This window comes from Fukomys damarensis, unplaced genomic scaffold (assembly GCF_012274545.1).
Source record: "Fukomys damarensis isolate Sample0158 unplaced genomic scaffold, DMR_v1.0_HiC HiC_scaffold_19, whole genome shotgun sequence".
Lineage (NCBI taxonomy): Eukaryota > Metazoa > Chordata > Mammalia > Rodentia > Bathyergidae > Fukomys > Fukomys damarensis.
In genome coordinates, this window is record NW_022900931.1 from 26095321 (window position 1) to 26117901 (window position 22581).

Sequence of the window (22581 nt, forward strand, 5' to 3'; positions counted from 1 at the left end):
GTTTTTTTTTTTTTTTTTTTTTTTTTTTTGGTACTAGGGATCAAACTCGGATCCTTGTTTTTGTGAGGCAGGCACCAGAACCACTGAGCTAAATCCCCGGCCCTAGAACAGTTGATTTATCACAACTCTTTTCTGCCAAATTTCCCATTTCATTTTGCTGCCCAGTAATAAAAAAACCAAACATAGCATACATTTTATTTATTTTAAAAGTTGTCTTCTTCTCTATAATATAAACTCCAAGAGAGCAAAACCTTTTGTTTCCAGCATCTATAATGGTGCCCGCCATCTACCTAGGAGACTCAGTGAACATCTTTTTGTGAATATCTGAGCATCATTTTCCTACATTCCATGATCTCATCTCATATTGCTGTGCATCAGAACTGAGGCTGAAGTTATAGGTGAAACTGAGGCATGAAGTCAAGTATTTCAAAGGCTTATCTAAGAAACAGAGCTTCTTTTCCTCAGGGCTCAGGTTTGGTGCTTTGTTTTGGTGCCAGGGATTAAACTCAGGGCCTTTGTGCTGAGCTGCATCACCAGCCCCATCAGTACTTTTTCTTGAGACAGGGTCTTGCCAAGTCACTAAGTCACTGCCAATCGCCCAGTTGCAATCCTCCTGCCTCAGCCTCTCAGAGTGCTGGGATTACAGGCATGTGCCACTGTGCCTGGCTTCCCACTCCTTTTTTCTTAAACTCTGAGACATGTTCTTGGTAAGTTGTCTAGGCTGGGCTCAAAGTTACTATCCTCTGCCTCAGCTTCTCCAGCTCTGAGATAAAAGGCCCATGCCCCATGCCTTTCTCTGGCTCTGTATTTTGGTAGCCACAGTAACTACTCACCTGACAAACTCCTCTTCAATTATTGAGTGGTTCCACAGGTGACGAATGTCCAACTGGAGGAGCTGTGTTAACAGCTGAAGAACTGGCTGCCTCTCTTCTTCCCAGTCAAAACCATGGGTTGCTTTGCTCCGAGATTTCTTATTCTGAAAAAGAAACAATGAACAGTGGGCCCAGATCTGCCAATCTGCATGCCCAAACTATCTACTTCAAGACAAGGTTGACGGTAACAGAAGCATGACAAGCACTGAAATGCAGAGGAAGGAAGAATGCACAGGGAAGGTGGTGGGACACGTCCGAGCACTTCCTTCTAGCCCCGTCCGAGGACAGCAGTGTTCTCAGAATCACTGGATTCCCTTGGTTCCTGTCAATTCCCCTCTTCCCCATACAGTTAGGCAGGAACTGAATTACCTTCCCGCCCACATCCAGGTCCACAAGGCTTGTCTGACTGGCCGTAGTTTCGAAGGATTCCAGGAGGCGTATGAGGGCATAGCAGTTCATCTTGAGGGCATTGAGGTGGGCACTTCTGTCCGATGCACTCAGAGTTGCATCCTCCAAGAGGGCTGGAAGCTCCTGGGAGTGGCGGGACACCACTGTAAGGGGCAGAATCTGCGAGTTGGTTTCCTTTACTTTCCTCATGCCCTGTAATCTCATAACATCCAGCAGCGGCAGCCATCAGATTACCAAAGATCTGTGTTTCATCTCTCAGTAGCCATGAGAGAACTAAGTCCTCTGAGACCCCGGACCCCAAGTGAAACCTGGAACACGCCCTGTTCCTACTCTCATTCCAGTTAGCACAATTTCTCCCCGGCAACTGGGAGAAGCGGTTTCCAAGTAGGAAGAAGTTCTTGTTGGTCTGCCCTTACAGTGGATGCACATAACTCTGCATCACCCACCAAGATTACAGACCACCACAGGTCCGGGTCCCGGGCTTAGCCCGACCAACTGAATCACAACAGCCTTGATATCATCATGTGGCCGAGAAACTGCAGGAGATAGGACACACACACGAACACTTTCCATCCCCTACCCCCGACCCATAAACACCTTTTGTCAGGAATTCCAGAGCATCTTCCTTGAGGCCAGGATCTATACTTCGAAAGTGACTAAGGGAAAGAAAGTGTGGGGGTGAGACAGGAGCCTGCAGAGCCCATTCCAACAGCACAGAGCTAATTGAGGGGACCCAATGCTGGAAAACACACGTGACCTGCTCAACTGGACAAACATGGTGGTGAGTTGAATAAATGCTCCCAAGGAAAAATAGGAGCACCCAGAACCATGTGTCAGTGACTCTGTAATTTGGAACTTCAAGACTGACATGCAAAATCAGGGCAAATCACCACCAGTTTTGTTTAGGGCACTAGCTGGATATTTTACTTACTGTAAAATGCTATAGATGGTATCAAAGTGTTCCAGGATAGCTAGGGGCCCCTGAGCTCGGAAGGTGGCCTGAAATGCTACAAAGATGAAAGAAACTCATCAGTTTAGAGGGAGACAGGATGTTTTTGTAAATTCTATCCACAATGCTTTGAATTGTCATGTTTCTTTAGTCTTCTGCCATCTTTCTCTTTCCTGACCCTGGTATTTTTTTGAAAAGTACTGATCTGTTATTTTGAAGATTATCTTTCAAGTTGCCTGGCATTTTCTCCTAATCATACTGGAATTATGCATTTTTGGCAAGTCTATCACAGAAAGGAGGTTTGTCTTTCTTATCTATCATGCCAAGAGGTGCGTGTCAATGTCCTAACTTGGATCACTGAATGACTGCCATGTCTCCCTCCCCTCATTATTTTTGTTTTGTTTTGTTTTTTGAGACAGGGTCTCACTATGTAATTAAGACTGACCTAGGGCTGCGGATTTAGCTCAGTGGTTCGGTGGCCTGCCTTGCAAGCACAAGGACCCGAGTTCAATCCCTGGTACCAAAAAAAAAAAGACTGACCTGGAACTCACTATGTAGCCCAGGCTGGTCTTGAACTCATAGTGATCCTCCTGCCTCAGACTCCCAAGTGCTGGGATTACAAGCGTGTGCCATCATGCCCAGCTTCCCCTTATTATTATTATTATTATTTTTTGGTTCCAGGGATTGAACTCGGGTCCTTGCGTTTGCAAGGCAGGCAGTGGAACCACTGAGCTAAATCCCTGGCCTTCCACTTATTATTAAGCACAGTAGTTATATTACATATCACATTCATGGTACATTAATATGCACTGTAGTGACACCCAGCCAATGGTGAACTGACTGCATGTATGACAGAGAACCCACATGACTACTTTAGGATATTTGCACAACGATGAAAGTACAATGATGAGAGTACGCTGTCCATAAGCTGTGCGTGACCGAATCTTGTCGGAAAGTACTTTAGAGCTTGGTGTGGTGATGTGTGCCTTTTAATCCCAACACTTCAGGAGGCTGAGGCAGGAGGATCATGAATTTGAATTCCATCTGGGCAATTTAGCAAGATGCTGTCTCAAAATAAAAAAGAGCCGGGGGAAAATGGGCGTGGTGGCACACACCTGTAATCCTAGCACTTGAGGGGCTTAGGCAGGAGAATCATTGTGAGTTCGAGACCAGCCTGGGCTACACAATAAGTTCCAGATCAGTCTTAACTACATAGTGAGACCCTGTCTTAAAAAAAAAAAAAAAAAAGCTGGGGATGCAGCTCAATGCGAAGGCCCTGGGTTCTACTCCCAGTACTGGGGGACGGGAATCACTGGGCACTCCTTCAACTTGGTCTGTGTGCTCTGGACATGCTGCTCCCTTATGGTCTTGCACAACGGGTTTCAGGCTTGCCTTGACCTTGCGCTGGCCCACCCTGGCATCAGCCACTCATGCACAGATTAACACCATCAGAAACAGAGGTCTAGGGCTGGGGATTTAGCTCAAGTGGTTCCACTGCCTGCCTCACAAGCATAAGGACCCAAGTTCAATCCCCTGTGCCAAAAAACAAACAAACAAAAAGAAACAGAGTTCTAAATTACTTCTCCCCTGTTAAGATACAAAATTTCTCCCAATACCAACAAATTTATTCCCCTGGCAAATCCAGGTTAAATCTGCTATCTGCTTACTCCATTCAACATAGCTGCATAGATAAAAATGGGCTGAGAATAACACAAACCAAACCTGCTGCCTCTACTCTCACTTTAAACTTATGACTGCTCAGGCGGCAATCATAATTCCTCTTATGCCTTTATCAATTCTCAGGTCTAAACTGGATGTGGTGGCATGTGCCTATAATCGCAGCACTTCAAGAAGCTCAGGCAGGAGGATAACACAGTCTAGGCAATTCAGCAACTTAGCAAAGCTGTGTCTCAAAACAAAAATAAAAAATGGGCAGGGGATGTTGTTCAGTGTACACACCCTGGGTTCAATTCCCAGTACCACAAGACAAACAAACAAGCAAGCACATCTCTAATCTCAGCTCCATTCACTTGTCCCGGTGATCATTTCCCAGCTTCTCCCCTGCTTTTCCATGGAGACATCCCTAGGGTCAGGGCCCCCCTTCCTGTCTCAGTGAGGAAATGGAAGCAGATAAGCAGATAACAGAACTCTCAAGTGTCCCCATTTCCACATCACCTGCGTCTCTGCCCTGCCCGTGGCCTTCCATTGCCACTGCACATAAACTGTCCCTATTCCAAAAAAGCCACCTCTTTCTCTACACAGGAGACCTTGTACTCTCTTACTAAAGGACACTGCTCCAGGAATTACTCCTCCTTCCTCAGCGGCGACACAGCCTCCCCTCTCCCAGAGTGCTCCCATTTAGTATAATGCATAGCACATGGTTCTTTTCTTGGTGTTACTGGGGACTGAACCACATGCCAGGCAACCTCTCTACCTACACCCAGTTCTTTTTCAAAATTTGAGACAGGGTCTTGCTAAATTGCCCATGTTGGTCTTGAACTTGCAGTCCTCCTAAGTAGCTGATTATAGACACGAACTACTATGCGCAACTATGCTCTGCTGTTCTTTTTTTTGTTGGCAGTACTAGGAATTAAACTCAGGGCCTTTGTACTGAGGTCCATTCTTAGTCTGCCTTTATTTATTGAGACAGAGTCTAAGTTGCTAAGTTTCCCAGGCTGGGGCTTAAACCTGAGATCCTCCTGCCCTTAGCCACCAGAAGCAGCTTGGTCTACTGACTTTATTTTCTTTTTTGACACTGGGGAACTCGAGATCTTGCGCTTTTGAAACAGGCCTTGGAACTACTGAGCTAAATCCCTGGCCCTATTTTCTTTTTTGAGACATGGTCTTGCTATGTGGTTCAGGTGCAATTTGAACTTACTATGTAGCCCAGCTAGCCTTGCTCACAGTGATCTTCCTGTCTCAGCCTCCCCAGTGCTGGGATTACAGGTATGCAGCACCACGCCCGGCCATTTTTGAAGCATTCTCTTATCTTCTCTTTACTTTCTGCCTCCAGGACTAATCCTTGGTGTCTTCTAAAGGTTCCTCATCAACTTTTCATACTCTAAATGTTAGACTATCTCAAATTTTAGTCACTCCAACCTCAAGGCTTTAAGTGCCATCTGTCTGCTGAATGATAAACTGCAAATGTCTGTCTTTAGCTGACACTACTCAAGGTCAAGCTTGTATAAGCAACACTTCACACTTCTGTATTCTACCCTCATCCAGTAAATGGCAATGCCTTTCTTGTAGTTGTTCAAGTTACAAAGTCCTGTAATTATCCTAAGTTCTTTTTCTAACTGTACAAATCAAATGCCACCTGTCAGCAGTCCAGCTGGTTCTACTCTCAAAACACATTCAGGATCCCCCCATTTATTACCAGCATCATTCCTACCCTCCAGTCCTACCTACCCAGTCTTGTTATTATTTTTTTGTTTTTCATTTTTTTGAGACAGGGTCTTGCTGTGTAGTATAGGCTGGACTTGAACTCAGTATGTAACCCAGGCTGGCCTTGAATTCATAGCAATCCTCCTGCCCAAGTCTCCAGAGTGCTGGGACTACAGGCATGTACCACCACACCCAGGACTAGGGCCAGTAAGGTTCTTAAGAGATGAGGTCATGGCCAGGGATTTAGCTCAGTGGTTCCATTGCTTGCCTCACAAGCACAAGGGCCCAAGTTCGATTCCCAGTACTAAATAAATAAATAAACGAGGTCACTTCTGTGCTCAAAACTACACAGATTTTTTTGCTCACCATGTCTTTACCACGACATACAAAGCTCTGGAGATCAGTGCCTATTAAATCAAATTATCTGGGGATCTTAAACTACAGAGCTTTAGGCAGGCATGGGGGTGCACGCCGTAATCCCAGCTTCTTGGGAAGCTGAGGCAGGGGGATCACAAGTTTGATGCCAGCCTGAATAATTAATGATACTGTGTCTCAAAATAAAACAAGAAGACCTGGGGTATAGCTCAGTGGTAGACTGCTTGCCTAGCAGGTACAAGGCCCTGGGTTCAATTGCCAGCACAAAAAACAAAAAACAAAAAAAGAATCACCATTTGTTTAAAAAACTGATGAACAGCTTGCTAGTGCACAGCCTGTGCTGCTGGTGACACACAGCCACACAGTCCAGATGGAACAGTACATCTGAGGGCTCCTAGTGGTGCTTGCCAGCTGCCCACCCGACATCCCCACACTGCCTTCCCAATGACATGTTCTGGGCTTCTTGTGATAGACTCTGTCAGGTCCACTAATCTGGCTAGTACCATTTCCCTATCAGGAGTCAGAGGAGGAAGCACACGATCTGCTCTAGCTGGGTCTGTTGGGAGCCCTCTGGTAAAGTTTTGAAAACAGAAAAAGCAAAAATGACTTTCTCCACTTCTGGACCTCAGAGCCAGAAGCTGCCATCTGGCTCTGTGGTACAAGGGCCAAGCGGGGAGAGGCTGAAATATATTCCTGAGTGGCTGCACTGACTCAGCCTTCTTGTAGATAACAAATGAAGTATGCCACTATCCCTGTTACAGATGAAGAAACTGAGGCACAGAGGGAATTAAGTAATTTGTTCAAGGATTGAACAGTAGAACCAGGATTCAAACCAGGCGTCCTGGCAGTCTTTAGTGTACACACACTGCTCTAGAACCGGATAAAACCGATTCCAGAAAGTACAGTGGCATTACGGGGTCTTGTTAGTGATGCATAAGTTGCTTTGGAACATTTAGTTTTCAGAAGGTAACTGCACAATGCCTATGGTCCTGTGTCACGTAATGTTTTTTCAGCTGATGATGGACCACATATAGGAAGGTGGCTCCACAAGATTATAGTGGAGCTGAGAAACTGCTGTCCCTAGTGAGGTTCTTTAGCCATTGAAATGTTGTTGCACAGCATGTTATTCACTTGCTTATACTGAGGCTGGTATAACAAACCTACTCTATCACAAGCTTATAAAAGTACAGTACAGGGCAGGATTTAGCTCAATGGCACAGCGCCTACCTGGGAAGCGCAAGGTACCGAGTTCAATCCCTGGTACCAAAAAAGAGAAAAGTACAGCACATATAATTATACATAGTATGTGCTACTTGGTTATAAACAAGTGTTACTGTCATTTTAATGTATATTCTTTCTCTTTTCAGTGCTGCGGATTGAACCCAAAGCTTCACACATGCTAGGAAAGCACTCTATCCCTGCGCTGTATCCCCAGCCCTAGAGTTTGCCCAATAGAACTTAGGTGTGTAGTAGGTTTTATCAACTAGGTTTGTGCAAGCATACTCTGTGATGTAAAATGAAAAAAATCACCTGCCAGCAGGGTTCTCAGAGCACACATATATCCTCATCCTCTTCCTGAAGCACTACATGACTATTTGGTATGGTGTTAAAACTCTGCATGTTTTTTTCCATTAATGCACATCTTGGAAACTATTCTAAAAAAGCATTACCTAAAAAAAGGCCAAGTCAAGTCCCAGATATTGAGAATGCTTCCTTCTCCTATAACTCTTAAATCCATCATGACTTTATTTTAGTTTTGGTAAGGATAAGGAGCAAAAATAATTTTCTCCCAAAGATCACTCATTTCACCAAGTCTATTAAATAATCCACAGAAGGCAGATAATGTAATCCTTGCCATACCATGCAATGTGAGGGGAAAAAACCAAGCGAACCAGAAAGACATTTTCCTTGCCCTGGATGGCAATGTGTGGTGTGGTTGTTTTGAAATGCTAGATGCAGTGGTCACTGTGCAGTCTTACCTTTGAGCTGGGATGGCAGATGTCTAATGGACACTACCTCTTGTACTACATACTGGTTAACACTTCCACTTTTCAACAACTCTTCTGGGGATAAAGGCAGATGGAACTCGTACAGCTGGGGAGACATCCTTCTCCCACTGGCTCACGGGCTAGAGATCAAACAGCAAAACAGTTAAGAGACTAAATCTTAGGCTTAATCTGTCACTTAATCTGTTTCTATTATATTCCCACCTCCAGTATGATTTTAATCTTATAACAAGCTGATGACATCATTTTTGAGGATGCCATGTCAACCCCGGGCTGGAATCCAACTGTTGTCCTAACTCTGCTACCTGGTCCTGTCACTTAACCCTTTTGGATTCAACAGCAAAACAAGGTCCCTAATCTCTGATCACAAAGTTGCTCTGAGGACCAGATGGATCACGGAGCACAAAAGTGTTAAAAGAAGTGTAACGCGGCGCATCAGTATCCAAAGTTCAGCGCTGAGAGCGTCCTGCTCGAGGCCAGAGTGGTAGCCCGTCCTGGGCTGGAGGGTTTCCTTGCTCCAGAATGGGCAGCATTAACGTTACTACAGTCACTCTGGGTCACACTCTGTTCGGCTACTCGAATATGCCACATTCAATCTAACTCTTCTCGTCTTAACCCTGCGGAGTGTATAATACAGCAAATACCACGACCTTTACAGATGCGGAATTCAAGGCTAGGCGATTGCCCGAGTTACACTCATTTCGTTCCGGAGCGGGTTATACTCACTGTTCTACCACATCGCCCCGCAAGGATATACCTTTTAGACTGCCCTTGTGACTGCAGATTGCCTAGGATTGCGTCCAACCGCGCGTACCCGACTGTCTCAGCCCTTTACTCAAACAGCACCTCTCTTCAGAGCACCTCGTCGCCTCCGCAGACGCTGAGATCCCGCTGAAATGCAAGGAGGAGGGGAACCACGAGTGCACAATACGCACCAATCAGCGAGACTGCTTTGACGTTGGTCGAGAAACCCGCTAATCCGCGGCAGGCTGAGACCAAGGCCCGCCTCCGAGGCTGGCGCAGCGCGGGCCAAACCACCAACACCGAGTTCAAATTCCAACGGCTACCAGGGGTCCAATCGCGCCACTCACTGAAGCGATCAGCCAATCACAGCAGGGAACCCCTCCGCGAGGGGCGGAGTCTTCCCGGGCGCCCGACTGCGCCCCTGGGCAGAGGGGAGGGCGCTCTGCTGGCCAGAAATGTCCAGTTCCTAGCAGGGCAGAGGCCCTGCCCCTGGAATAGTGACCCACTCAGGCACCCCCAGGACAGGAGGCAAGTGCAGGCTGGAAGTGAGAAGGCTCGTGCCCTAATCCAGGGCCTGCCATCTCCGCCTAGTGTCGTACAGCAGGTCGCAGAGCCTCAAAATCCCTTCCCTGTAAAATGGGAGTAGTGGAAAAACAGCGCACTACTGTCGTGAAGCAGGCAAAAGGGCTTGGTCTCTGAACACTCCGAAACTCTGCCTTCCAGAAGCTGGTCCTTCATCGCCCTCACCGCTGAGGTACACCCGAAGGGGCGGGGAAGGGTGAATTTTCTTTGAATTTCAGTTTTGAGAAGCCCTCGCGGCAACCACTGGCGTTCTCAGCTCTTCGGGTGCTCCAAAACTTCCGGCGTGCAGACCGGAAGCTCCCAGAGTGGGCGCATGGTCTGCGCCTCTGTCTGCCGGAACTTTGGGGGCGGGCTCGTCGCTGAGCGGGGCTGCGCGCAAGGCTACCTGGGTAGGGGCCAAGATGGCTCCTCAGAGGCTTCTATCGGGACAGTTCGCTTTGGCATCTCCTTGAGGGCCACGCCTGGTCCACATTCTCGGGCTCACTTGATTTGCTGTTGAGAGGAGCAGACTAGAGCAATGGCAGGGGCCCTCTCTTGGAGACCTGGTAAGGGCCTATGGGTCTGGATGACTTTGGGCTGCAGAAACTTCTCTCTGGGTAAGTAAATGGCTTACATAGATAGACTGCCCGAGAGCTGCTTCTTGGTAAGCGGCTCGGATTCAACCCATCTCTTCCCCATCCCTAGGTGTTCCAGAATTGTCCCGTATAAGGCTCACCCTGCCGCCTCCCAAAGTGGTTGATCGTTGGAACGAGAAGAGGGCCATGTTTGGAGTATATGACAATATCGGGATCCTGGGTAAGAACTTGCTGCTCAGGAAGACACATCTGCGGGCTGAAGATGTAGCTGGGGGAGGCTGAATGCTTTTGTCTTGGAATTAATATGTCCTTTCACATTTACAGGAAATTTTGAAAAACATCCCAAAGATCTGATCAGGGGCCCCATATGGCTTCGAGGGTGGAAGGGAAATGAACTGCAGCGTTGTATCCGAAAGAAGAAAATGGTTGGAAATAGAATGTTCATTGATGACTTGCACAACCTTAACAAACGTATCAACTATCTCTACAAACACTTTAATCGTCATGGGAAGTACCGGTAGAAGAAAAATCTGGGCTCTGTAAGAGGCACATCTGTCTCCTTGGAGAGGGGAATGGGACTTTCCCTATGAGAAAAGGGTTTTGTATGCTTACTAATAAAATGAGGCTGTGGAATCTGATATCCACTCTATTTTTGTCTAAGTGCTGCTTGTATTTATTCATGTAGGGTATGGAGTCTGACTTAATCCTTAAGTCTTAGGGTTTTAGCTTTGGGTTTACAGCCTATACTTATGGCCTTAAAAAAGAGAAGTTGGTGAGAATAATTTATTGTTGGCATTTTTCGATATTGGCCCTTTATGTATTGAAAATGATTTTGTTTTGTTTTTTGCTGCTGTGCAAGCTAGGCAAGTGCCTTACCACTGACCTAGATCCCCAATCCCTTGAAAGTGATAATTTCTAATGTCCCATAATGCTGTTAGGCTTTTTAGTTTTGTTTTGCTATTTGAGATGGGGTCTCACCATGTATTCCAGGCTGGCCTTGAACTCATGACAGTTTTTCTACCTCAACCTCCGAAGTGCTAGGATTGCAGATATGTAACCCCATGCCTGGCGATGCTGTTAAGTGTTTCTAAAGACCTTTCCAAACTCAGGTAAAATATAATAGAAAAATGTAATTTATATTTTTGTACTTTGTCATAGAAATATTTATTAGATGACTTCTCTGAATAGGAATTATAGGAAAATGAAGTATAAAGTGTCTTGTGTACTTTAAAGTATCAGATACCATGTGAATGGTATAGATGGGTTACAGAGTCTTAACTAGTTATCAGAACTATCTGGGTAGTTTAATATTTTCAAAAATTGGTCCCACAGGGCTTAGTGGTATACACCTGTAATCCCAGCTACCTGGGAGACTGAATCGGGACGTGTAAATTCAAGGTCAACCTGGGCAACTTAGACCTGTCTGAAAACAATAAAAAGGGATAGAGATGTAGTTTAGTGGTAGAGTACTCACCTAGTATACACAAGGCCGTGGGTTCAGTCCAAGCATTGCAAAAAAAAAAAAAAAGCCTGGTCCCAATGTAGACTGATAAGTAGTGATGACCTGAGTCTTGGGCATCTATGTGGGTGTTTGGGTTTTTTTTGCATGTGTGTGGTACTAGGGATTGAACCCAGGGCCTTGAATATGCTAGGCAAGTGCCCTACCACTAAACTACCCCCCAGCCCTGTTTGTTGTTTAAAGATTATCCATCCATACAAGTGCAGAATAGGGTAATTGGGTGGAAAATTTTCCTGCAACCTCTTTTTGCTCTTCAGAAGCAACCACTCAATTTACCTTTTAATCCTTGTGACATTTATTGTGTGTGTACAAGTTTATACTGTTCTTTTTTTGGTTTTGTTCTTTTGAGTAGGAAAACTTTATTGAGAGAAAGAAAGCTTCTGTCTAAGAGAGACAGATGGGACCAGAAAGTGGGTTACCCTATTTGTGTTTTTTTGAGACAGGTTCTTACTATGTAGTCCAGGCTGGCATTGAACTCATAGCAGTCCTCTTGGCATGGCCTCCCAAGTGCTGAGATTACAGGTATGGGCCACCATGCCCTGCTGATGTATTGCTTTTAAATAAATCCTTTAGGTAGACTAAAAACTATTTGTCCTTCAGGCAGATTTTTCAGTTTGATGTGAGCAAATCTCTGTTATAAATTGTCAGTGAAAATGTTGGCTTAGGTTTGTAGCTCAGCGGTAGAACACTTGCTTAACACGTGCAAGGCTCTGGATTCCACCTCCACTACTGCAAAGGAAAAAAGCTTGGAATTAGGTCTGTGTTTGAGTTCAAGCTCTTCTCTTTTTTTTTTTTTGGTATCAGGGATCAAACTCTGGACCTTATGCTTGCAAAGTAGGCAGCAGAACCACTGAGTTAAATCCCTGGCCCTAAGTTCTTTTTCTTTGTGTATGATTCCAGAGTATGTGGTTAATTTCCATGAGCCTCAGTTTTTTAAATCCTGTCAGGAATAATACAGACCTTTATGTCTAGGGTTGTGTTACAAATAAATGAAGTTGTGTACACTAGTAGTACAGCCAGGTGTGGTGGCATCTGCCTAATTCCAGCACTTGAGAAGCTAAGACAGGAGGTTGAGTTTGAGGCCAGCCTGTGCTACACAGTGAGGCCCTGTCTGAAAAAAAAAGTACAGCGTTTAGCAAGTGTATACATGTATACAGTAATGAAATCTGAAGAACTGAATGAAAATTATTTTCAAGTTAAAGGAGTATTTCAAATTGAGGAAGAAGTGCTTGTAGATAGGAGTTGGGCTTGAAGGTAGAGGAATGAGTGTTCCCAATCTTTTAAGCCCTTGCTACAATGATTATTATTACAGAACAATCCACTCTAAGACATAATCACCAAAAACAAGTTATTGGTCCACATTCTCTAGGTTATTTGGACTTAGCTGGTTGGTTCTGCTCCATCTGTTGTGGGTTGGATAGATCAGGAGGTTGTTTTCCATTCTGAGCCTGCCTGGGGCCAGCGTGGCTGGTGTCTTTCTTTTTCTGCATCGTTTTATTGCTCAGTAGTAGAGCCCAGACCACTTCACACAGAAGCTCTGTTCTTGAGGGCAAAAGTAGAAGTTGCAAAACTCTGGGGTGTTGCTTGCTGGACATTCTGTTGGTCATAGTGTCATGAGCCAGCCCAGATTCAAGGAGGTAGCAAGGCATGTGTTTTAGTTAGAGCAGCCACACACAGTGACAGGGACATGAGAAAGTGCTGGGAGAGGACAGACAGCCTAGTACAGTAACATTGCTTGCCCCCTTTGGGACCTCTGATACAGTCAACAAAAGTCAGTCAGGTCAATGAGTGGACTGTGGAGAGTGGATCAGTGCGTGTCTATGAAAGTGCCTTGCGATCTGGTCTTCCGCCTGTGCATTCGCAGTGAGTTTTCTGAGGGTGGCTGGGAGGGGCCCTACGGAGAATGCAGCAGCTGATGTGAACTGTGAGTGGCTGTGACATTGGTGTGATTTGATGGGACTGGGATGGAGAAATAAACTCCAGTGCTTAAGACTGCTAAGGTAAGGAGCTCTGAAAACTAGACATGCTTTAGTAGAAAATATGATTGTTAGTGAAGAGGAAATTAATAGGGCAAGAGGCATTTCTGAAATACTTCCTGCTGTGAAAATACAAAGGTCTTGTTTCCGAGGACAGAATAATATTGCTTGTGCTTGGAAACATTATAGAACATTTTCTTTCACTAAACACTGAACCATTATGTACAAGGGTACTTGGAGGAGTTTGGCTGGGCTCTGTCTCAAAAAACAAAAACCAAAAAGAATAAATCACCGAGGTAGGGTTGGTTCCTAGTTCATCCAACTTGTGTAGAATATGTATGTGAACAAAATATGAATTTGAATATGATAATTGCATAGGAAAATTAGAGTTCTCTGAGGGGTTTTTTTTTTTTTTTCAGAGGATAAGAGTATTTGTTGACCAGATGGCACTTGAAGTAAGTCTTGGCAATCAGTGGCAGAAACAGGAATCAGTGTATAGGTGTAGAGGAGGAGAGTAAAATAGATTCCTAATACAATTGTGATTGTATTATTGTGATTGTATCTATTCTTGGAGCAGGAATGGCAGGGAGGGCTTTCTGGAGGAAGCAGCCACTGGATTCTCTCTCTCTTTTGCAGTATGGGGAATGATTGAATTCAAGGGCCCTTGCTCTTGGAAGACAGGCGTGGCACCACTGAGCTGAGCTAAACCCCCAGCCCGCCACTGGATTTTCTTTTCTTTTTTTTTTTTTAATTAAAGATTGCAAAGATACATGATAACAAGAAATGAAGATACTAAATAAAAATTTCAAATATACATATATATGACAGCAAAAAAAGATATGAAATAAGAATTTATATAACAGACTAATCGAAATACATTAGTTTGATATGATCTTCAAACATTATGTTCTTTCTTATTTTCTTATAATATTTTTGAAATAATGTAATTATAAATAAAACAAAGTTACATATTATAGTTGAGAAACTGTCCTCAAAATTTAATGATTTATAAACTCCTTGGTTTAATTAACTGATAAATATCATATACTTGTTGATTGTACCACTTACGTTTTCTAACAAAACTTACCACAGAAAAAAATATATTTGAAATCCAAAAGCAACTAAAAAAATTCACATTTTTAATATCAGATTTTTCTCTTTCTATTTTATTATATCCCATGCTTATTTTTATTATATTTTTATAAGCATAATGATAGAATTTAACACCAATAGATATGTAATATTCTTCCCAAACGAATGACTATGAAGTCAAGCATGTAATTTAAAGAAGTCATAAGGTTGCCAGAGAAACTATCAATATGCCAAATGTGCACAATCCTACCACATTCATGCCCATGTTTCTCATTTAATAGTGCACACGTATATGTAAAAACATACCCCCCACATATACACAATGCATATTTTCTACAAATCAATATATACTTAGGTATAATAAAACAGTGCAGTGATGTGTGGAATGTTGGTGATTTGTATAATTTGAGAAAAAACATATCATCTTTGAAGGAGTTGGAGAATTTGTAATATATATCAGATACTAAATGATATTAATGATTAAGTATAGTTATAATAAAATTTACTTAAAAATTAATATCATCAGTAGAAAATAGGTACAAAGATATATTGATAACATAACAACATTTATCTTAACAAATTTCCAACCAAACAAGCTGTAGTGACAGAAAAGGAAGTTTGTAGAAAGCAGAGATGAAAGAGGAAAATGACAGATGGGCCTTAAAACTTTTCATACTACTCATATATACAGATTTCATAAATTCTCAAATAAAAAAGTAAAGAAAATGAGAACCAAAATAACTCATCAATTTGGTAGACCAACACATAGAGACAAGGATTAATGTATTGATAAATTTTAAAAATATGAAATGTAAAGCCTGAGATTTAGCTCAATAGTGCTGCACCTGCCTAGCCAGAACAATGTGCCGAGTTTAATCCCCAGCATCAGAGGAATTGGTTATTGGTTATAACTGATATGTACTAACTTATTATTATCGTGGGTTGTTTTTTTTTTTTCGTCTTCTTTTAGTTTCTAGGCTTGCCTATTTGATTTGTTCTGTTGGGCCTCATTGTGTTGTTACGTCTTTTTCTCTTGATTGGTGAATTGAGGCCGTTAATATTGATGGTTATAACTGATATGTACTAACTTATTATTATCGTGGGTTGTTTTTTTTTTTTTCGTCTTCTTTTAGTTTCTAGGCTTGCCTATTTGATTTGTTCTGTTGGGCCTCATTGTGTTGTTACCTTCATTGTCTTTTTCTAGGATATTGTTCAGAATTTGTTGTAGTGCTGGTTTTGTATTCAGAAAGTTTCTCAGGCATTCTTTATCCTGGAAATATCTTATTTCCCCATCCATTTTAAAAGCAACTTTTGCAGGATACATCAGTCTAGGTTGGAGGCCGTTTTCCTTTAGTACTTGAAATAACTCATTCCAGGCTCTCCTTAACCTAAGGGTTTGTATTGAAAAGTCTGCTGTAATTCTGATAGGCTTTCCTTTGCATGTAATTTGTTTCTTGTCTCTTACTGCTTGTAATATTTTGTTCTTCTGTTGGGTTTCTGGGATCCTGATTATTATATGTCTTGGTGTAGATTTTTTTTTTTTGATCATGGCTAGTTGGAGTCCTATATGCCCCACTCATCTGTATGTCAAATTCTTCCCATTTGGGAAGTTTTCTATAATTAATTCTGTGAACAGCTTTTTTAAGTCATTTACATTTTCTCCTACTACTTCTTGAATTCCTATCAATCTTGTTATTCTTCTTAGTTTCGTTTAAGAGTTGTATCAATTTCTCATGATCTCCTACTGTTTTTAAGAGACCTCTCTTTTCACCGTCACTGACTGCAATTTTATCTTCTATATCTGAGATTCTATCTTCAGACTCTTTCATTCTTTTGTGAACACTGTCAGTGGAGTTTTTAATCTGGATATCTGTTTGAATCTGTCCTATGGATTCCATTTCTTTCTTGTATTGGGCATTTATTGTTTCCAATTCTTTTTTATGCTGGGCATTCATGGCTTCTATCATGGTCCTGAGCTCATCTATCTTCCTCTCAGTTTCTGTTCTAGAGTCACGAATTATAACTTTTCATTTTGCTCGTCATCTCTATGATTATCTGGAAAATTACTTCGGTTTTATATTTCTCTAGAGCCTGATTGATCAGTTTTGTTACTTCCTGTGCTTTGAGTTCAGGGTGTCCTGATGATTCACTATCAGACTTTTCATCCTCATTTGCCCTACTATTTGCCATTGGTGAACTGGAAGTCTGTCCCTGTATCTTGCTTAAGCGTTTTCTCATTTTTACTATTGTTGTTGGTTTATCCTTAGTTTAACCTTTAGATTATTACTTAAATCTCCCTGATACAGTTGGGCTGCAGCCCATGGGTCGCTAATGACTCATAGACATTCTCATTTTCATCATACTGAAGAAAACAGCTCATTGAATCAATCACAATCCTTTATCCTAATTGATACAATCAGCATCACAATATAATGAAGCACAATTTGCAAACTGACCACTTATGGTAGTCATCAATCTATCACTTCAAACCATGTAAATTTAATTAAGATCAAGAAGCAATCCAAAATATGCTTACAGTAAATAAACTTTTCAATAAGGATATTTACCATTTACAATGGGGGCTTAAAACAAAGTTAAGACAAGAGGAGTAGATAAGTATAAGAATTAGAATTAGAGGTTTCATATGAAGCCAAAAGACGTAGAATGACCAATCGTCAGGAAATTGTTAAATTCAAAAAGAACAAACAAAATAGAAATATAATAACCCTTGAGTGAGGTAGAATACCATAAGAAAAGAATATAAAGAAAAGAGAAAAAAATAATAAAAGAAGAAATATGAATTAGGACAAGAGCAGAAACAAAAAGAGAGATGAGGGATACTATAGTGGAGTAAGGAACTGAGTTAGAGAAAAAACAGAAAAAAAAATTTGCAGAGTAGGATGAAAAAAAACAAAAATGAGTTTAAAGGGCCTCTTTCAGACTATATCACTACTGTCATAATATACAATATGTGCTGCCATTTGCAGAGCCGAGTCCCCTGATCTCAGCTAGCTGGTGGCAGAACCCCACAAAGCAGACTGAGCTTGGGCTGCAAGGCCCAGACTGAGTTCCCCGACCTCCTAAAGGGTTGAACTCCACTCAGTTCTACTATAAGTTTCCCCCACCATTTCTTTAAAGATGTTCAAAGTTGAAAGTGCCAGAAAATACTCTTTATGACCACCTCTACCTCTACAGAGTAGATCCAAAGACTGGTACAATCAGGAGGTATAAAAGTGTGAGGGAGAAGGTTGCGGGGGAGTTCAGGGGTGCCCGCACGGCTACCTTTCTAGTGCTGAAGATGGCAGCAGCGGTGCCAGCAGGGGAGGGCCCGGCCGAGAAGACCCTTTGGCGCTGAAGATGGCGGGAACGCCGCAGGGAGGGCCTGGATTTTCTTAGAGGAGTGTTTTTATTTTGTTTGGGGGGGGGTACTGGGGATCGACCCTAAGGCCTTTACACTTAACTACCAGTCCTTTTTGAGACAGTCTCACTAAGTTGCCAAATGCCCAGGGTTGCTTGTAGTTCTCCTGCCTCAGCCTCCCAGAGTGCTCCAGTACAGGTTTGGGCCACCACAACAATTTAAAGGAGTCTGGGCTCTCCTGGCCGATGAAGATGAAGCAGAAACAAAGACCTAGAGCCACGAGTGTCTGCTAGTGGAGCTACTGTGTGGCTATTCCAGAAATCTAGGTTGTTAATCTTTTTCTTCAGAGTTTTAAAGGCACCGCCACATTGTCTTCATTCTTTTACTACACAAGATTTTTTTGTTTTTCTTTTTTTTTTTGAGACAGGGTCTCACTTTGTATTTTAGGCTGGCTGTGAACTCATTATGGAGCTCAGGCTGGCCTCAAACTCAGCAGTCCTCCTGCCTCTGCCTCCCAAGTGCTGGGATTACAGGTATGCACCACCACACCGGGCTCTTGTCTTCTATCTTTTAATCTTGTGTTGAGATGATATTCTGATTCTTGTTCTGTTTTTTATTCTTTTTGACATATTTTAGGATCTCTTTCCAGTATTTTTTTGGGCGGGGGCTGGGTACTGAATCCAGGGATTCCACAAGGTCACTACACACAGTGAAAGGTGAGTTTTGGTGTGATTTTTCTTTCACTGTGCCTGACACTCACCACACATTCTAATCTGGAAAGGTTCAGTCAATTCAAGAGACTTTCCTGTATTTCCTATATAATCAACCATAGCCACACATAATTTTATCTCTCTTTACCTCACATAACCTGCTCTCTCCTTTTAGTTCTTTTATTAATCAGACACTGGAATATTTGGCCTGATTTTCTAACTTTATTATTTCCTGTCTCTGCTCTACTGGCACTTACTCTGGTACTTTGTCCCTTTCTTGTGTGCCATGTTGAATCAGTTTCTTTCTCTTGGCACTGTCTCTATGGAAATTCCCCAGGGCCTAGACTGAAGATGAATCCCTCCCAGGAGGACTTACATTGCTTCTGCTGGGTGCTTGGTGGGACTGCCAACCCCCAAACACTTTCAGTTCTTGCCATTTTGTTTTTAGGAAGAAGAGAAGATCCTCAAAGCTTTTGAAAAAGAAAAAGAATAAAACAAAGGATTCAGGCAGAAAAAATATAGCTTGGGGTTATAAATTCTCTGCAAATATTTAAAAGAAAAAAATTAAGAAGGTCCAGTAGGTATCTGGCTCCCAAACAACTAATCATTATGATACAGCTCCCTAGGGACAGTTTGGGTGCCAGCATATTTTTCATCCACTTTTACTTGATGAAATAGTCCTTCAGGATTCCAGCTCTATAGTAGGGTCTTTCTATTAGATTCCTACTGTTTTTTTTTAGACAGGGTCTTCACTGGGCCTTGAACTGTATTGCCCAGGCTGGCCTCATTTGCGATGCACCTCCAGCCTCAGCCTCCTGTGTGCTGGGACGACAAGTGTGTGCCACCAGCCCAGCTAGTTTTGCTACTTTGAGCCCTAGGCTTTGTCTTCTATGCCACAGTAGTACCCCATTAAGGCCACCATGCTCAGATTCAGTTATTTGTTACCTCCCTGCTTAGCCTTCACTGAATTATTGGTCTTTCACTAGTGTTTACTTTCTTGTCAGCTCATAACTACTTCTTTTTCCCCCGGTACTGGGAGTCAAACTCAGGACGTTGCACTTACCAAGCAGGTGCGGTGCCACTGAGCTACACGCCTCACGCATCATAACTACATTTAAAAAATGGCCTTTTAGGCAAAGGATCTAAATAGACAAAACAATTTTAAAAGCTTAAATTGAAAAATGACTAAACAACATTCATACTATGCAATACAGTATTACTCAGCTATTGATACAATAACTTGGATGGATCTCAAGTCCCCCAGCCCCACCCAGGGCCTTGCTACTGAGCTACATCCCCAGCATTATGTATGTATTTATTTAGAGACAGGCTCTCACTAAATTGCTGAGTTGCTCAGGTAGGACTCACACTTGTGATCCCCCTGCCTCAGCCTCCCAGAGTGGTGGGATGACAGGTGTGAGCCACTCACCTGGCTGGCTGGCTTGCTTTCTTTTCTTCTTTTTTTTTTTTTTTTTTTTTTTTTTTTTTTTTTTTTTACAGGGAATTGAACTCAGGACCTTGTACAGGCCAGGCAGACGTGATACCACTAGAATCACATGTTCATTCCCTGGCTTTCAAGGGCATTATGTTGAATGAAAAAAAATAGCCAATCTCAAAAGGTTGTACACTATATGATACATTTACATAACACTTGACATAAAGTTACAGAGAAGGAAAGAAAGTAGCATTGCTAATGGCCAGGGCTAGGGAAGGGATGGCTACAGAAAAGTCACACAATGGGCCAGGGATTTAGCCCAGTGGTTCTGCTGCCTGCCTTGCAAGTGCAAGGTCCTGAGTTTGATACAGGTACCAAAAAAAAAAAGTCACACAAGAAAGCCCTGTGGTTTGGCTGGGGATTTAGCTCAGTGGTTCTGCTGCCTGCCTCACAAGCACAAGGACCATAGTTCGATCCCTGGTATTAAAAAAAGAAAGAAAGAAAGCCCTGTGGTAATACTTCTGTACCCTGATTGTGGTGGTGAGTTCACACAGTCTACACACCTGCTAAATTGTATGAAACTATACATACACAAACACAACCGACTGTCTAAAACCAGTGAGTTCTGGATAAACTATTGCATCAGTATCAGTTTCCTGGTTTGATATTTCATTGTGTTTATACAAAATGTTACTACTGGGGGAAATGGGGGAAATGTGTAGGGGAAACTTCCTGAAATTTTCTTTGTGCCACTTCATGTGAATCTATACTTATTTGAAAATTAAAAGGTTTAAAACATAATTTTTAAAAATTCAGCAATTTAAATATTTTCCAGGGTAGAACTGGTGGGAACACTTGGGTGTTCCTACAGTCAGAAGCATTTCTCCATTCTTGCTGCCAGCAAGGGCTTCTAAGTTGTTTTCAGTGTTTACAAATTGTCATCAGGATGTGGGTAGGATAAATACATGATCAGTACAGGGTGTCTTTAAAAGCAGTGTTTAGGGTTTAAGCAGGGTTGTGATATTTGAACAGGTCATCCTGTTGGCTTCTTACGGATATGAGGAACAGCAAAACAGGAAGCAGACTACTATACTTAATTGATTCTAAGACACCCCCACTTTGGCATTCTAACATCTCCCAAACTGGGATGTTTCCCTGTGGCTTAGTCAGCAGTCGCTGGATTTGTCACAGCTGTTCGAGACTATCAAAACTTGCAAAAGGGGTGACTGAGGCTTGGAAGAAAATTTCAGAGACAGAAGAGGAGCACTCTTGGGAGACGCTGTATCTCTGGAGTCTTTGATGGTGTGAACACAGCACCGCAGCACTGGGACTCCGAACATCCAGCACCTAGTCCAGAAAGGAATCATTAAAAATGTCTCCAACCCGGTGTGGTGGTGCACGCCTGTAATCCCAGCACTCGGGAGGCTGCGGCAGAAGGATCGCTGTGAGTTCAAGACCAGCCTGGGCTACATAGTGAGTTCCAGGTCAGTCTCAACTACATAGTGAGAGTCTGTCTAAAAATAACAAAAATAAACAAACAAAAAAATCCGTCTCTGAACACGAAACGGTAGGCATACGGCGACCATGTAAGTCTAATAATTTTCTTATGTAAGCACAAGAGTGAAATGATAAAAATGTTTACGCATATAAATCTATGCTTTCAACAAACGTAAAATAAAAATTCTAAGTGGTGAGCCAGCACAGTCACAATTCGTCACTTTTGAAAAAAACAAGGCATAAATAATGGTGCGTTTTACAACTAATATTCGGGAAAGGGATAATTGTGAGAAGAGGGAAGAAAATTCTTACGTATTAGGAAAGAAAAAATCGACTCGCGAATTACTGAGGAAAAGGTGAAGAAATGGGAGGAAATCTTGGGTCGGACGCCGGCGATGTGGGTGGGGCGCCGGGCTCGGGACACCCAACTACCCGACTCCCGGACCCCTAGCGTGGCTGTCTGCGTGATTGGCTGGAGCCGCCAGCGGTGGGCGGGCCCGAACGCAGGAACTGCTCAGCGATTGGGTAAATCAATTGTCGGGGCCGCCCCTAGAAGGCTAGTCGGTTAGCACCCTGTCCCGCCCCTGAGCTAGCCAGGTAAGCAAACTATAGTGGCATTGGTCGCTTGAAGGGACCTCGCCGCAACCGCTCCTCTCCGGAGTCGAAATGAGAAAAGAACTGTGATTGGCACAACTGCAGGGGCGAGGATCGCCGGGATTCCGGACTTGGCTGTCTGCCCATTCCGGGCGTGGCTTGGACGGCGAAGTCGTTACGTAACTTAGGAGGCGTGGCCAGCACTAATAAAGCCAGGCCCGGGAGGCGGCTGAGTTCAGCGGCAGCTAGAGCTCCGGTTTCCCAACGCGAGGCGGAGCTCGGCGGTTCCGTCTGCTTCGAGTGTATCGTCTCCCGCCTGTGTCTCGCCGCAGCTTCCAGAGAGGGGACAGACCCCCACTTCCTCTGTCGGAAAAATGTGAGTGGACTCTGGTGGAGGGGCTGGGCACCCCTTACCAACTCTTACCCCCAGCGCCCGGCTCTGCGGGACGGAAAATGGCGCATTGCAGCAGCTGCGGCGACGCGGGGAAGCAGCGCTGCGCCGCCC

At 43.3% G+C, this 22581-nt stretch overlaps 3 protein-coding genes and 1 non-coding gene across 10 annotated transcripts in view; 2 read left to right on the plus strand and 2 right to left on the minus strand.

Moving 5' to 3' along the window:
- Nucleotides 1-9503, minus strand: part of Ncapd2 (non-SMC condensin I complex subunit D2) — a 26689-nt gene extending 17186 nt beyond the window's left edge. For 2 of the 6 annotated variants that reach the window (XM_010611623.3, XM_010611620.3), the window contains exons 1-6: nt 8752-8923; nt 7968-8116; nt 2212-2287; nt 1878-1936; nt 1242-1423; nt 834-976 (exon numbers count right to left, since the gene is read on the minus strand). In XM_010611623.3, the coding sequence (XP_010609925.1) occupies nt 834-976; nt 1242-1423; nt 1878-1936; nt 2212-2287; nt 7968-8094 (587 nt within the window). In that variant the 5' untranslated portion in view covers nt 8095-8116; nt 8752-8923. The other 4 variants (XM_010611621.3, XM_010611622.3, XM_010611624.3 and 1 more) reach the window with 4 other exon arrangements.
- LOC117286990 lies at nt 1501-1809 on the minus strand. The gene has a single exon (XR_004518189.1). It is a non-coding gene; the product is annotated as a small nucleolar RNA U85 (small nucleolar RNA).
- A 96-nt stretch (nt 9504-9599) lies between the features above and the next one.
- On the plus strand, nt 9600-10544 carry Mrpl51 (mitochondrial ribosomal protein L51). Its single transcript, XM_010611627.2, has 3 exons — nt 9600-9916; nt 10005-10115; nt 10220-10544. Exons 1-3 carry the CDS (start codon nt 9838-9840, stop codon nt 10414-10416), a joined length of 387 nt encoding a protein of 128 aa, XP_010609929.1. The 5' UTR covers nt 9600-9837; the 3' UTR covers nt 10417-10544.
- Nucleotides 10545-22074: 11530 nt separating this feature from the next.
- Nucleotides 22075-22581, plus strand: part of Vamp1 (vesicle associated membrane protein 1) — a 12168-nt gene continuing 11661 nt past the window's right edge. The window contains exon 1 of one of the 2 annotated variants that reach the window (XM_010611615.3): nt 22075-22452. In XM_010611615.3, the coding sequence (XP_010609917.1) occupies nt 22451-22452 (2 nt within the window). In that variant the 5' untranslated portion in view covers nt 22075-22450. The remainder of the gene's footprint in view (nt 22453-22581) is intronic. The other variant, XM_010611617.3, reaches the window with a different exon arrangement.